This window comes from Adiantum capillus-veneris, chromosome 11 (assembly GCF_014529385.1).
Source record: "Adiantum capillus-veneris isolate H3 chromosome 11, ASM1452938v2, whole genome shotgun sequence".
Lineage (NCBI taxonomy): Eukaryota > Viridiplantae > Streptophyta > Polypodiopsida > Polypodiales > Pteridaceae > Adiantum > Adiantum capillus-veneris.
Genome location: NC_140941.1, coordinates 89,168,553 through 89,182,478, shown reverse-complemented (window position 1 = coordinate 89,182,478; position 13,926 = coordinate 89,168,553). Strand labels below are relative to the sequence as shown.

General features: G+C 46.2%; 2 protein-coding genes across 6 annotated transcripts in view; both read right to left on the bottom strand.

Moving 5' to 3' along the window:
• Positions 1-13,926, bottom strand: part of LOC147447614 (uncharacterized) — a 102,643-nt gene that overhangs the window by 17,872 nt on the left and 70,845 nt on the right. For all 5 annotated transcript variants that reach the window (XM_086523333.1, XM_086523334.1, XM_086523337.1 and 2 more), the window contains 9 exons: positions 8,749-8,810; positions 8,423-8,491; positions 7,737-7,815; positions 7,496-7,566; positions 7,315-7,416; positions 7,149-7,238; positions 7,004-7,078; positions 6,847-6,879; positions 6,669-6,749 (listed from right to left, as the gene is read on the bottom strand). In XM_086523333.1, the coding sequence (XP_086379459.1) occupies positions 6,669-6,749; positions 6,847-6,879; positions 7,004-7,078; positions 7,149-7,238; positions 7,315-7,416; positions 7,496-7,566; positions 7,737-7,815; positions 8,423-8,491; positions 8,749-8,810 (662 nt within the window). The remainder of the gene's footprint in view (positions 1-6,668; positions 6,750-6,846; positions 6,880-7,003; positions 7,079-7,148; positions 7,239-7,314; positions 7,417-7,495; positions 7,567-7,736; positions 7,816-8,422; positions 8,492-8,748; positions 8,811-13,926) is intronic.
• LOC147447615 (uncharacterized) lies at positions 10,403-12,163 on the bottom strand. The gene has a single exon (XM_086524370.1). The coding sequence runs from the start codon at positions 12,161-12,163 to the stop codon at positions 11,258-11,260; it is 906 nt and encodes a 301-aa protein (XP_086380496.1). The 3' UTR covers positions 10,403-11,257.

The window sequence follows — 13,926 nt, the reverse complement described above, 5'->3', positions numbered from 1 at the left end:
GGTACAAAGGGCCATCGAGACAGGATGAGGACCGGGAAGGCATATGATCATGACGGTCTAGTAGCGGAGCACTTTATACATGCCAGGGATATGCTGAAAGAGGTTCTCGCAGTGTTCTTCAATTGTGCCATGTGTGAGGGATTACCTGAGACTTGGAGGTTGTCTAATATTGTGCCCATCTACAAGGCTGGTGACCCTGCAGATCCTGGGAACTACCGCACTATCATGGTTGGACACACATTGGCACGGTTGTATACATGTATTCTGGAGCAACACTTGAGTAATTGGGCAGAGGGCGAGGGTGTACGAGCAAAGGGTCAGGCCGGCTTCAGGAGGGGTTTCTCCACCCTTGATCATATTCTGACACTCAGGGCCATCATTGAGGAGGGCAGAGCCCATGGGAGACGGATCTATTGTAGCTTTGTGGATTTTCGCAAAGCATTTGACATGGTACCAAGAGCTCGATTGATGCGCAGACTTCAGGAGATGGGGGTGCCCATAGAGGTGATTTGGGGGATTATGGCTCTGTACAGATTAGTGGTGGGACAAGTACGCACTCCGGAAGGGGTATCTGATTTAGTTCACTCTACTATTAGAGTGAAACAGGGCTGCCCATTGTCTCCTACTCTATTTGGTATGTATGTTGATGAGGTGTCCGAATACATTGACAGAGAGGGTGACAAGGGTGCCCAGCTGGCAGGGACGTGGATCCCATTGTTGCTATATGCTGATGATATTGTGTCGATATCTGACTCACCAATAGGTATGCAACGACATTTGGATGCACTACGCAGTTTTGCAGAGGATAGTGGACTGTGTGTAAACCTAGGTAAAACCAAGGTTATGGTGTTTAACACCACACCGCAATGGGTCAGGAGATCAGTACCTACTTTCAAATATGGTAAGGAGATTGTGGAGTATACAGATGCATACACTTACCTGGGGGTAGTCTTTACTAGGCCGAGATTTTCTTTGAGAAGAGCAGCAGAGACTAGACTAACTAGAGCTGGTGCGGCTCTGGGAGGAATGGAGAGGATGTGTTCGCAGGTTCAGTTCCGGGAACCTAGGACAAAGTTATGGCTCTTTGATACTTTGGTTACCTCTACTATGTTATATGGGGTGCAGGTTTGGGGACCTTCTATGGGCCAGAATGGTTGGAGGCGTATGGAGAAGCCCCTGGTATCTATGATCTCTCGGTTGATTAGAGCTAAGGTTTCCGTACCGCATGATATCATTCGAGCGGAAGTAGCTGTCCCCCCTATGGAGATTGAGGCGCTTACCAGATCAGTCTCCTTTGTACACAGTTTGTGGGATACTACCAGAGACAGATATGCCAAGGTGGCTCTAGAGTCCTCCAGACAATTAGCTCTTAATGGGGATACATCATGCTGGTATGCACAGATGGCATCATGGTTTAAGACACATGGTTTCACCATGGACAGGTTGCCTCCTTTTCAATATTCTCTACAGGCACACTTGAGGTCTCTGACACGGGTAGAGATTAATAGACTCATTCGTCAGGATCTGATCCAGCTGGACACGAGGAGGACATGGATAGAGCCGTTACAGGAGTTGGGCACGAAGATGGCTTTCTATAGAGAGCATCTTCTCCACCTCACGGGGGATGGGTTTGTGATTCGACCTAGCTATATGGACACGCATATTTCGCATGGTTTGCGTTGTGCCATTGGCCAGATATGCACGTCCTCACATCAGCTCGAGATTGAGACTGACAGATTCAGAGGGGCACCAACAGATAGCAGGATATGCCGCTTATGCCATCTAGAACCAGAGACAGAAGTACATTACATATGTCATTGCACAGTGTACTAAGAGATACGAGGCCGTTTTCATTGTCTATTCACAGAAGGTTTTGGGCCTCTATCTAGGGTCATGAGTTATGAGGATCAAAGATGTCTTGGGCTATATCTACTTGAGTTACACAAGCATGGAGAAACTTTACTGAGGAGAGCTGAAGAGAGACATCCCCAGAGACAGATCACAGATTTCTTCACACTAGATATTGTGCACCCAGAAGAACAGACAGAGGAGCAGCCAACGGTGGAGAGGTTTACCCGCACTACTGGCATTCTCATAGACCGAGCATTGGAGCTAGGGAGATCTAGACGACCCCGATGGAGAAGAGGAGCTACACGTTTTTGAAGGAGGCTACAGCAAAGGATTCAAGCCATACTCTTTCGTCGTCCAGAGTGCAGATGAAGATGGATCTCTACTCCCCTCCCATATTGTCTTCACATTGTACTGCTTAGTTTAGGATCCCGCAGTATTTATATTTTGTTATCCTAGTTTAATTTATTTTGTTAATATGACTTTGTATCAGATACACCGCAATTGTAACTTTCTGGTCTCATAGGTCACTTTGGCCTTTTGAAGACGTTAATATAACATTTCATTTCATTTCTCTCTCTCTCTCTCTCTCTCTCTCTCTCTCTCTCTCTCTCTCTCTCTCTCTCTCTCTCTCTCAATCTCAAAACATAGGTGACATTCTATTGCTTTCTCTCAAAACATAGCTGACATTCTATTGCTTGACCCCCCTTGGAGCGCACAAAATGGCGCCTACCCCAAGGGAAAATAAAAACTGTTACAGGAGACACCCATAGACCATTACAAAGGCCAACAACATAGAAAGTAAAAATATGCCACGGAAAAAACCCCCTCCTAGTGAGAGTAAAAAGTGCCCCAGCAACTACTGTTAAAGGGATGAGGAGGGAGAGGGTATCCACCAAAGAATCTGAAAGATTGGCACCTCCAAACTGCTGCGAATAGGAAGACCACCCAGGAAGGTAGGGGGTGTAACTGAGAAGCCCAAGACAACATCAAAAGACGCATTGAGGGGCGACCATTGCACAAAAGTGCGAGAAAAGACTGAAGAGGATAGCCAAAAACTGCAGCCACGGAAGGAGCTCATGCAAGAGGAAGAGGGAAAACCACCAATGAATGCCATGGAAGGAAATCGAGGAGACCACAGGTAACCACCAAGTAGCCACTAAAAAGCATCACTGCAAGTGGAAGCCAGCAGAGCAAGCACCAGCAAGGACGGAGAAGGAAGCCACCAATAAAGTGCCATGAAGGAAATCAAAAAGACCACAACCACCAAGTAGCTGCTAATAAGCACCACTGAATGAGGGAGCCAGCCAAGTCGGTGTTGAAAGACAACAGAGCAACCAGCAGCAAAGTGAGGGGAACAACAAGGATGGCCAAAGGAAGGCAGCAACAATGTGAAGAAGACCTCCCATCAATCAAAGGGGAAAAGCGGAGCTGTAGGGGCAAATTTTTGGATGCCAGCAGACGACAGCTTCTTGGGGCGACTGTTTTTAGCAGTTGAAGCTTTTGGAGACGCCCTGCTTTTGCAGTTGTTGCTTTTGTAACCCGGTCCTTCCCAGGGGGGGGGGGGGGGGGTGGCCGTTTTTGGGAGATCTGTGGGGTAAGTCAAACTGCCTAAATGTATGGCAAAGCCCCGTTTCGCATGACTCATCAGTTCTTGAATAGAATCTGACTTTTGTTCTAAGCAGTGATCTCGGATCTCTATAGGAAGTCCGCATCTAAACCGCTCAATCTGTTCTTTAAACGAGATCTTCTTAAATGAAGAAGCGGGTAGAAAAGAGCTCCAAAATCTCTCGCAATATGCGTCCAAAGAATCTCTCTTAGTCATCCGAAGATGATTCCAAGCAGTTTGTATATCTCGTTCGTACACCTGAATCAGCCAAGAAGAAATAAAAAGCCTTTTAAATTTCAGCCATTCAATTGGCGCTTTCTTGTTCGATAGAAGAGTGGACCACCATGTTCGAGCATTTCTCTTGAAGTAAGAGGTAGCCCTCCGAATCTTGGAGTGCTATGAGTAATGCCCTCCAGAGAAAGCTATATCAAACTGCTGTATGAAGGCCAAAGCCCTCGAAGCATCTCGAAATCCAGAAAAAATGTCAGACTTAATTGACTGTCCACCTTTAAATTCTCGAACTTTCTTGCTTTTATCCTCGAGAAAGTCATACTGGTTGGCTTTATAAAAATGCTTCTTCTTTGCGTAAAATCTATGATCGTCGGAGTGCGAACTATCTGAAGACAGGGTCCGCTGCAGAACTGTCAAAAACTGGGCGAAACTTACGCTTCTTTGCCTTTTTCTTGCCCTTTCCAAAGCTTTGCTTTTTGTTCGCTTTTTCCCTTTCCTGTTTGCTCGAGTCGGAAGAGCTAGAAGAATTGTCAGAAGGAGAAGAAGAAGAAGAAGAACTGGAGACTCCTTCAAATCGCACACGCTTCTTCTACTTTCTTGCTGAGGCAAAAGTAGATTGACGACCCAAATAACCCGGGAAGTCAGTTCCTTTCTTCTGCTTTTTGTCGTGCTTTTTGGCTTTGTTGTTCGCGTCAAAAAGCTGGGTAATCCGTCTATCAACTACCTTTTCCAATTCTTGCTCTGTAAACATCCTCGGAGTAGGAGGTTTCTTGAGTGCCGGTTTGAGGGGTGGCTCTGTGGCTTTCTGCCACTGGGTGTGTACTTCGTCAAAGGATGTCTGAGTCAAAAATTTAACAAATTTCGGATCCTTCGCAAGGTTGATCATCATATTTGTTGCATCGTCAACCAATTGTCGACGTTCCATCTCTTCAATCTCCGCCTGAGTAGGCCAAGGTGGGCCGTACTCTTCGTGAGAATCTTCTTCGTAATCTCTTCCCGCATCCCTAGATGCAGATGAAATCGATTGTTCGTTGTTGGAATCCATAAGTGCCGCGAGAAAAGGATCGGATTTCCGGATAGAAGAGAAATCGGCCACGCTCTAATCCACTGTAACAAACTTGGACGCTCCAAGTCAAGATTCTACCACGACACAGCAGAGATTCACTTCAAAACAGTTCACAATTCACAATTGATTCGACACGGCCCGGCGGAATTCCGTGCCTAGAGATATTGGCCCCATAGACTAGCGCCCCTTTCGGTATTTCTTTTTGTATTAATCTGTGTTCAAAGTATAAGAGAGTGGGAGGGTTCTCACTCTCAGACTTTCGTCCAGATGCTCTGAGAAGTGAGTGCCTAACCACGTATTTAGAGGTTACAAGGGATGCCCAAAAGTAGAGCCCCAAAAGCTTCCAATTTTAAAAGCTTGTAAAATAAAGCATTTATTCTAGAAACTACCAATTTAGCCAACGCAAAAGCAGGCTTACGTACAAGTTTGCCACGTCAGCATATTTTCACTTTTAGCGCCGCAAATCACGGAGGTCCGTACGGTACTGCCACGTCAGCAGATTTCTGCGTTTCACGGGACTATCCTACTGCACTGGGTCTGCTGTCCCACTCATGGAGTGTGTCGGGTCATGCCACGTCACCCATTTGTGACAACTGCTACTCCTCCTGAACCTCTACTCCCAGCTCCGGTCTCGCATATGTCCTATGGGCTGTCTCCCATCTGTATCCCAACACATGTGGCATAAGCTGTCCAGGGGCCTGATGAGTCTCTGAGAAGAAAACAATGTCCCTGTCTCTAAAACTGTCCTTAAAGGCACCAACATCCAACCTCATAGATCCATTACAATTCCAAGTAGCCATCTTCAGTGTGGTCCCATAGGTCTCACACCATCATGTAGAGCGCCGCTCTACAATCACAACCCGACCATCTCTGTAAAAGGCCGTCTTTCCCTTCTCCCTTGCCGCCGTAATCTATGGCATTACCTCTCTCATATGCGCAAGCTGTGAGAAAGTGAGATCATCACCAAGGAAAATACCTGTCTTCTTGAGAGTAGGCCTCTTTCTCAAGAATTCCTTCTTCTCTTCCAAGGAGAGGAAGCGTAGTATGAGAGCTCTCTCTTTTGAACATTGTTTATGAGGTGGCAAATGCGCCCAAGAGGGGGCAGCTCTAGGGCCTAGGCCCTCAAGAAGCCTCCAACATCAGGCAAAAACGTAAAGCCGACCATATTTCCCATTATGGATCATAAAGGATCAGACAGGTGCAAACTGGCATACTGCACGAGCCCAGGATATAGCTCCAATAGACTAGACAACTAAGGACCACAGCAGCAAAACTCTAACTTGGCATCTTCAAAGAGGGGATTCCATTCAAAGTAGTTTGTTCAACTTCACACTGAGTTGCATCTTCCTGCAATATAAGGATCATACTGCAAAACCAACATACAGTCTGATTTGAGTATGACTTGCCAAGTAAAAGCACAAATCAACTCTTAGGCATAGAAACTGTATTCATTGGCGTGCTATTTAGGATTGTCACATCATATTTTAAATGAAGTGATGTGTCGTTATAAACAAGGGTCACATTTCTTTCCCAGATTTGGGCTGGGTATGTGTTACGTCATCTATAGCATCAGGGCCATGGAGCATAGGTGGCACACGCAGGTAGGGTGCTTAGCGCACAATGCTTGTGCAGAGCTAGGGGGAGGAGTCCACACGGGTCTCACGAGAAGTGTACGATGCCTAGGGCTTCTTGCAACGTACAACGCCTAGGATTTCTGCGCATGTATCACTGGTATCAGTCGAGAGGCATACGACGCCTAGGATTTTCGGATTACATATCAGTATGCATCAGTATTCACCCTGGCATTTTATTAAAATATGATCATACACAACACACCACACACAAAGCACGTGCCTTCCCACACAGCCTCACGTACTCCACATGTCACACATGCAAATACATTGAAGAAAGCACCTGTAAAAGTTCTGGCCTTTGTCCACCAGCAAGGCCTTGGACAAAATGGCACAAGTAAACAACCCCAGCATTTGTTAGATCCTGCCATATTCAGAAAAACCATAATCAGTCTTGTCATGAAATCCTCCGCAGGATACAAGCACAACACCCACAAAAAATTAAGAAAATTGGAAATAACCTGCTTTCCTTCAATCTTATCAATCTTGGTTCCCTGAATGTAGAACAATGAAAAAACCAGACATGGTTAAAATTCAAGGTTATTCCCATCCCCAAATCAGACCAACTAGGATTGTAGTATCAAATTAGCCAGATGCTTTTTGGTTAAAAATACAAACCAAGCCCTCGACAAGCTGTTGAACACTCTCTATGTCAAATCCCATTTGAGCCAAATTTTCACGAACCTCACTAACCTGTTCATAAATATCATTTTAAGAAAAACCATACAGTGCACTAGAGGTAATACTTCACTTGAATGCACACCTCAAACTTGATAGCCCCAGTAACTGCCTTCTGTTCATCCAACTTTTCGTTCAACTTTTCCATGCGCTGTGTTAGGTGTTTCTTTGCAGCCTGCACCAGCAGCTTACAGATAATGTTTTCTGGAATTTACTACTTGAATTTCATTAGATAAGCACCACCCACTTACAGCAACTGCTGCAGAAACTTGTTCCAGCTGTTTTGTGAAGCTAGACACTGCATTGGCCATGTTCTGCTTGGTGACATACATGATGTCAGAAAAGGACCAACCCTGCCACAACAGTACACATTTAGTCTTGCCTAACAAAGTTCCATAAGACATGACTTGTTTTAACTGCCTTCTACTTTACCTTCCACCACATGTAGCAATAACCAGCTGCTCCTACTACTGCTATAGGAATTATATATGATGAGAGGCTGTCTGTAAAAACCAAAGGCATTACGATGTTCAAAACAGCACAGTAATAATCAATGGCTTTTTCCTTAAAGTTTTGGGTCTTCTGAAATTCCCCTTATGATTGATGGACGATAAAAATATATGGAACGACAAACAGAAGTACAAACATCAGTACCACAGTATAATTTACTTACTGTTCTGTTCAGATCCATTGACGACCGTAATCTGCCTTCCACCATATAACTGTCTGACTTCTTGAGCTAACCGCAAGATCTATCAATGCATTTCTCTTTGGTCAAAACTTACACGTTTTACTTAAAAGTGTACAAACAGAAGAAAAAGGTATCACGGACTAATCCTGAAGCTAATGGGATACAGCATACAATAACAAACTGAAAGCATAAGGCCTTCGAAAACAGGAATAGATCTCTTTAATTCATGCTTAGTAGCCTTAGATCTGTAAGAACCTAATTTTCATTATGGCTATCAGGGTTTGTTGCCATGAGATAGCTCCTCAAACTTTAAAAGAAGACTCATTTGAGGTCTCGTGGGATTGTTCCTGCGACATTAAAACTTCTCTTCTTCTTAACCAGATGCATAAAAAATGGCATGCATAAGGGTGGCCAACCCAGCAGCAACACTAGGCATACAACATGGTAGGATACCCTCGCATAAAGCAGCAAGCCATGACTCTTAAAAAGAATGGCTGGCTAATTGACCTCAGAAAAATGTCATGTGATGCACCACATGATAGCCAATATGAGATGGATTGGGAGCATAGCCTTTCACTCACAGATTGGAAGCTTCACAATTAGGGTCATAAGCTGGAGGAGTTCAAATAGAACCAATGCAAGGAAAAGAGACGACAACGGAGGCAAACCTGCGCTTGTATGGCTGCATTGTCAGAACTTTGACCAGCCTCACCATTGCCAGGCTTAGATAAAGCTTCCTGGATTCAAATGCCCAAAGATCAGAAAGATCAAAACTCTCGCAATGCAAGTAAAAATGTGAACATTAAGCAGAAACTGAGATTCCCAGACGGTACTAATTCGCTAGTCACATGCCAGCTAAAATTATTCTGCTCAAGTGAAAGACCAGAGCATAGCCACAATCATTTTGCAATACCTATTGGAGTTGCATGAACAAGAAAACAAAAGAAAAGATCCTGAATCCAAAGAGAGAGAGAAAAGATAAAGAACTATATACCTGTATACTTGTAATCACACCTGACAGGCTTGTTTTTCCCAAAACCATAGGTCCCGCCATGCCTGAGTCCCCCAGGTACAGAGTAAGTGCACATTAAGTACAAAGCAAGAGCAAAGTACAAAGTAAGTACTTCAGAAATTTTATTTTGCAAAACAAATTTGTACTGTACAGAGTAAGTGCACATTGCGTACAAAGCAAGAGTAAAGTACAAAGTAAGTACCTAAGAATTTTTCTTTTGCAAAACAAATTTGTACTGTACTAAGAAAACAGGTCACATATTCAATGAAGCACAATTACTGGTGAAATCGTACTCGTCTTCACACACACACACAATTGATTGAATTACTTTAGAGCGAAACATCAGGAAGCAATCATTTTCAAAATTGCAACTACTGGCACAGCAAAATAAACGCATGCTGATGCACCATGCAAATGTGGCAGAAAATGAAATGAAATGTTATATTAACGTCTTCAAAAGGCCAAAATGACCTATGAGACCAATCAGTTACAAAATAGTGAATCTAATACCATGTCTGGGTACAAAAGAACTAGAAAAGAACTAGAAGTGGAACAAAATACTACTACTACTACTACAATCTAAAACTACGTGGGTGTAGCAGCTGATACAATAGGTACCCGGTAAACTGGATGTAACAGTGTGTGAAACAAAGATGGAAGAAATGGTGAGGATCCATCCTCATCTGCACTCTGGATGTCGAGAGAGTATGGCTCGAATCTTCTGTTGTAGTCTCCGTCGATGCTGTGTAGCTCCTCTCCTCAGTCGCGGTTGTCTGTATCTCTGTAGCTCCAATGCTCGGTCGATGAGAGTGCCAGTAGTGGTCGAATGAGTGTGGGACGAGCTCTGCAGTGGTGGCTGCTCCTCTGGCTGTCCCATATCTAGTGAAAAGAAATCTGTAATGTGTCTCTGGGACTGCCTCTCTCTAGCTCTCCCCAGTAAAGTGTCTCTATACCTGTGTAACTCAAGTAGATATAGTCCAAGACATCTCTGATCCTCATAACTCATGACCCTAGATAGAGGACCAAAACCCTCTCTGAATAAGCAGTGGAAACGCCCCCGTATCTCATAGAACACTGTGCAATGACATATGTAGTGCAACTCTGTCTCTGGCTCTCTCTGGCATAATCGGCATATCCTGCTGTCTGCTGGTATCCCTCTGAATCTACCGGTCTCAATCTCGAGCTGATGTGAGGATGTGCGTATCTGACCAATGGCACAACGCAAACCATGAGACATATGTGTGTCCATGTAGCTGGGTCGAATCACAAACCCATCTCCTGTGAGGTGGAGAAGATGCTCTCTATAGAAAGCCATCTTCGTGCTCAACTCCTGAGGCGGCTCTATCCATGTCCTCCTGGTGTCGAGCTGGATCAGGTCCTGACGAATGAGTCTAGTGATCTCCACCCGTGTAAGAGACAGCGAGGGTGCCTGAAGAGAATACTGGAAAGGGGGCAACCTGTCCATGGTGAAGCCATGCGTCTGAAGAGAGAGAGAGAGAGAGAGAGAGAGAGAGAGAGAGAGAGAGAGAGAACATGAAATAAAATGAAATGTTATATTAACGTCTTCAAAAGGCCAAAGTGACCTATGAGACCAGAAAGTTACAATGTGGTGGATTTGATATAAAGTCAGAGTCAGAGTAACAAGATGACAAAAATGACAAAAATGAAATGACAAATGTCACAATAAAATACTATGGAATCCTAAACTACTAGGTGTGAACAGCAGCTAGCTGGGATAGCAAGATCACAAGAGATCCAGCATCGGTCGCTGGCGGATCTCATCAATCTCCTCCATGGTCAGTAGTCTGACCAGGCGTCGTGCATGTCGAGCCAAAGTGATCCGAATCCTCTGATGCAGCCTCAGCCAATGCTGTGTGGTCCTCCGCAGTCGTGGGCGTTTGGATCTTCCAAGCTCAGTCGCTTGGTTGATCAGTGTGCCTCTGGTGTGAGACGACGAGCTCTGCTGTGGTAGTGACTCCTCCGAGTGTCCAGTGGCAGCTCTAAAGAAATCTGTGATCTATCTCTAGGACTGGCTAGCCTCTCCTCTCATCACGCTCTCTCTGTGTCTACGTAGCTCGAGCAAAAACAAACCCAAGCATCTCTGATCCTCGTACTGCATGACTCTGGAGAATGGTCCAAAGCCCTCTCTGAACAAGCAATGGAAGCGGCCTCGTATCTCGAGGTAGACGGAGCAGTGGCATGTGTAGTGCAACTTTGTCTCAGGCTCGATGTCACACAGGGGGCATGTCCTGGCCTCTGCTGGTACTCCGCTGTATCTCCCAGTCTCGATCCGCAGCTGGTGTGAAGATGTACGTATCTGGCCGATAGCACATCGTATCCCACGAGACAAGTGGGTGTCCATGTATCTCGGCCTCGTCACAAAGCCATCAACCGTAAGCTGGAGGAGATGCTCTCTGTAGAAATCCATCTTCGTGCCCAGCTCCTGTGCTGGCTGTATACATGTCCTCCTGGTGTCTAGCTGAGTCAAGTCCTAGCGAATGAGCCTGGTGATCTCGGACTGTGTAAGAGTCAGAGAGGGTGCATCTAGTGAGTACTGGAAGGGAGGCAATCTGTCTATGCTGAACCCATGCACCTGAAACCATGATGTCATCTCCCCATACCAGCATGCTGTATCTCCCTGCATGGCTAACTGTCGAGAGGACACAAGTGCAAGGCGGGCATACTTGTCTCTGGGAAGTTCCCACATGCGGTGTATGAAGGAGACCGATCTCGTGAGCGCCTCAACCACTAGTGGGGGGGCACCTAGCTCTGCTCGAACAATAGAACGTGGTACTGAGGCCTTCGCTCTAATGAGCCGCGAGATCATAGAGACCAGAGGCTTCTCCATGTCCCCCCATCCATCACTGCGGCCTGTCCTCCCGTGATGATCTAATGAAGGTCCCCAGATCTCAGCTCCATATAGTAATGCAAAAGCCACCATAGTGTCAAAGAACCAGAGCTTCGTCCTAGGCTCCTGAAACTGAACCTGTGAGCACATCCTTTCCAATCTACCCAATGCTGCATGGGCTCTGGTCAGTCTAGTCTCTGCTGCCCTCCTCAATGAAAATGCTGGCCCACTAAAAACCACTCGGAGGTAAGTGTACGCATCTGTATACTCCACAGTCTCCTGGCCGTATGTGAATGCTGGTGCTGACCTCCTGATCCACTGTGGGGTGGTATTAAATACCATGACCTTGGTTTTACCAAGGTTGACGGACAAACCACTTTCCTGAGCAAACCTATTCAAAGCATCCAAGTGACGTTGCATCCCCTCCGGAGAGTCGGAGATCAACACAATATCATCAGCATATAACAATAATGGAATCCATGTCCCTGCCGGCTGTGCACCTCTATCACCATCTCTCTCAATGTAGTCAGAAACCTCATCCACATACATACCAAATAGAGTAGGAGAGAGCGGGCAGCCCTGCTTCACCCCAATAGTGGAGTGAATCGGTGTGGATAGACCCTCTGAGGTGCGTACCTGCCCCACTACTGACCTTTATAATGCCATGACCCCCCAAATGAGCTATGTGGGTACTCCCATCTGTTGTAATCTGCGCATCAATCTAGCTCTAGGCACTGTGTCAAATGCTTTGCGGAAATCCACAAAGCTACAATAGATCCGTCTCCCACGCGATCTACCCTCCTCAATGATGGCACTGAGTGTCAAGATATGGTCAAGAGTAGAAAAACCCCTCTTGAACCCTGCCTGCCCGGCTGCGCGTATCCCCTCCCTCTCTACCCATCTACTCAGCTGCTGCTCAAGAATAGATGCGTACAACCGTGCCAACGTGTGTCCAATCATGATAGTGCGATAATTCCCAAGCTCCATAGGGTCTCCCGACTTCAAGATAGGTACAATAGTAGATAGGCTCCAAGTATCAGGCAAGCCCTCACACATGGCACGGTTAAACATCACTGCTAGAAGCTCTGCTAGTAGATCTCTGGCATGTGTGAAATGCTCAGCCACTAAACCATCATGATCGTAAGCTCTCCCAGTCCTCATCCTATCAATGGCCTTCCTCACCATCTCCGCGGTGAAAAAAGCACATGTGTGTGGGCATGGATCGGGAGGGTCGGGAAGGGGGGGCTGCTCAGGAACTATGTACAGAGATGATGCGTACTGCCCCAATCCTCTGTAGAAGTGATGGCGAGGGGGGGGGAGTGCTCCTGAAAGAGCCGCCATGCCTCACGTGAGTCCTGACTCAAGAACAGCTGATATAGATCCTGCTCTAGCCGAGCCAAAAATGCCCTCTTCTTCCGCCACACTAGGCGTCGGAAGTCAATCTGTGACTGTCTGTGAGTGATGTCCCCCAAAAGCACCTCCCTCTGAAGTCTAGCTCTAGTGTCCCGGCATTCCTCATCATACCAATTGTTCTGGGGCATGCTCCCCGAACGGCGTCTCTGCTCAGGCTGGGTATGTGGGTATGCCTCTGCTGCTGCATTATGTAGTGTCTGTGTCAATATAGTAGTAAGCTCCTCCAGAGGTCGCCCTGGCTCCTCTGTGCATAGGCGTCTGTAGATCCCATCTATGTATACAGAGTCTTTCTCCCGCGTGAAGGTGTAGCGAGTAGGGGCTGTTGTCCGTATCTTGTGTGCTACACTAAACTGAAAAGAGATGGTCATTGACACAAGAGCATGATCCACTGCCACACCAACAGGTCTGGGTCCAATCGTGAGATCCTGGATACTAGCGATGAGGCTCGGCTGTGCCATGACATAGACCACTGTGCTGGCTCCATGTCTGTGTGGAAAGCATGTAAAACCCCCTGAGGTGGGAAATCTCTGTAGGCCATTCAAGATGGCCAATCCATGTGCAGTCCCCATGTCTATCAAGTGTCGTCCATACTCCGTGTGTTCTCCATCTTGTGATAGTCTGGATAGGCCTGTCTCTGCAGCATCCAGCTCTCTCAGCATCTCCTCTGAAGTATCATAAAATATTGTCTGATGATGGGCAGTCCTAGCATTGAAATCCCCTAGAATGATGATGTCACCATCTCTAGAGAACTCCCATACGTCATCATCCAAAATAGAGAAAGGGGATTGTCCTCTGGGTGGTGCATACACTGACGTGCTCGGGGGAAAGTAGCAAATAGCAATGTAGAGATATCTGTCTGTCTCTGCTCTCAGTCTCACCCACATGTACCTAGCTTGCTC

Bases quoted from the DNA above. Each gene is read 5' to 3' on its own strand.
- LOC147447615 (XM_086524370.1), bottom strand. From the start codon at position 12,163: ATGTATGTGGATGAGGTTTCTGACTACATTGAGAGAGATGGTGATAGA.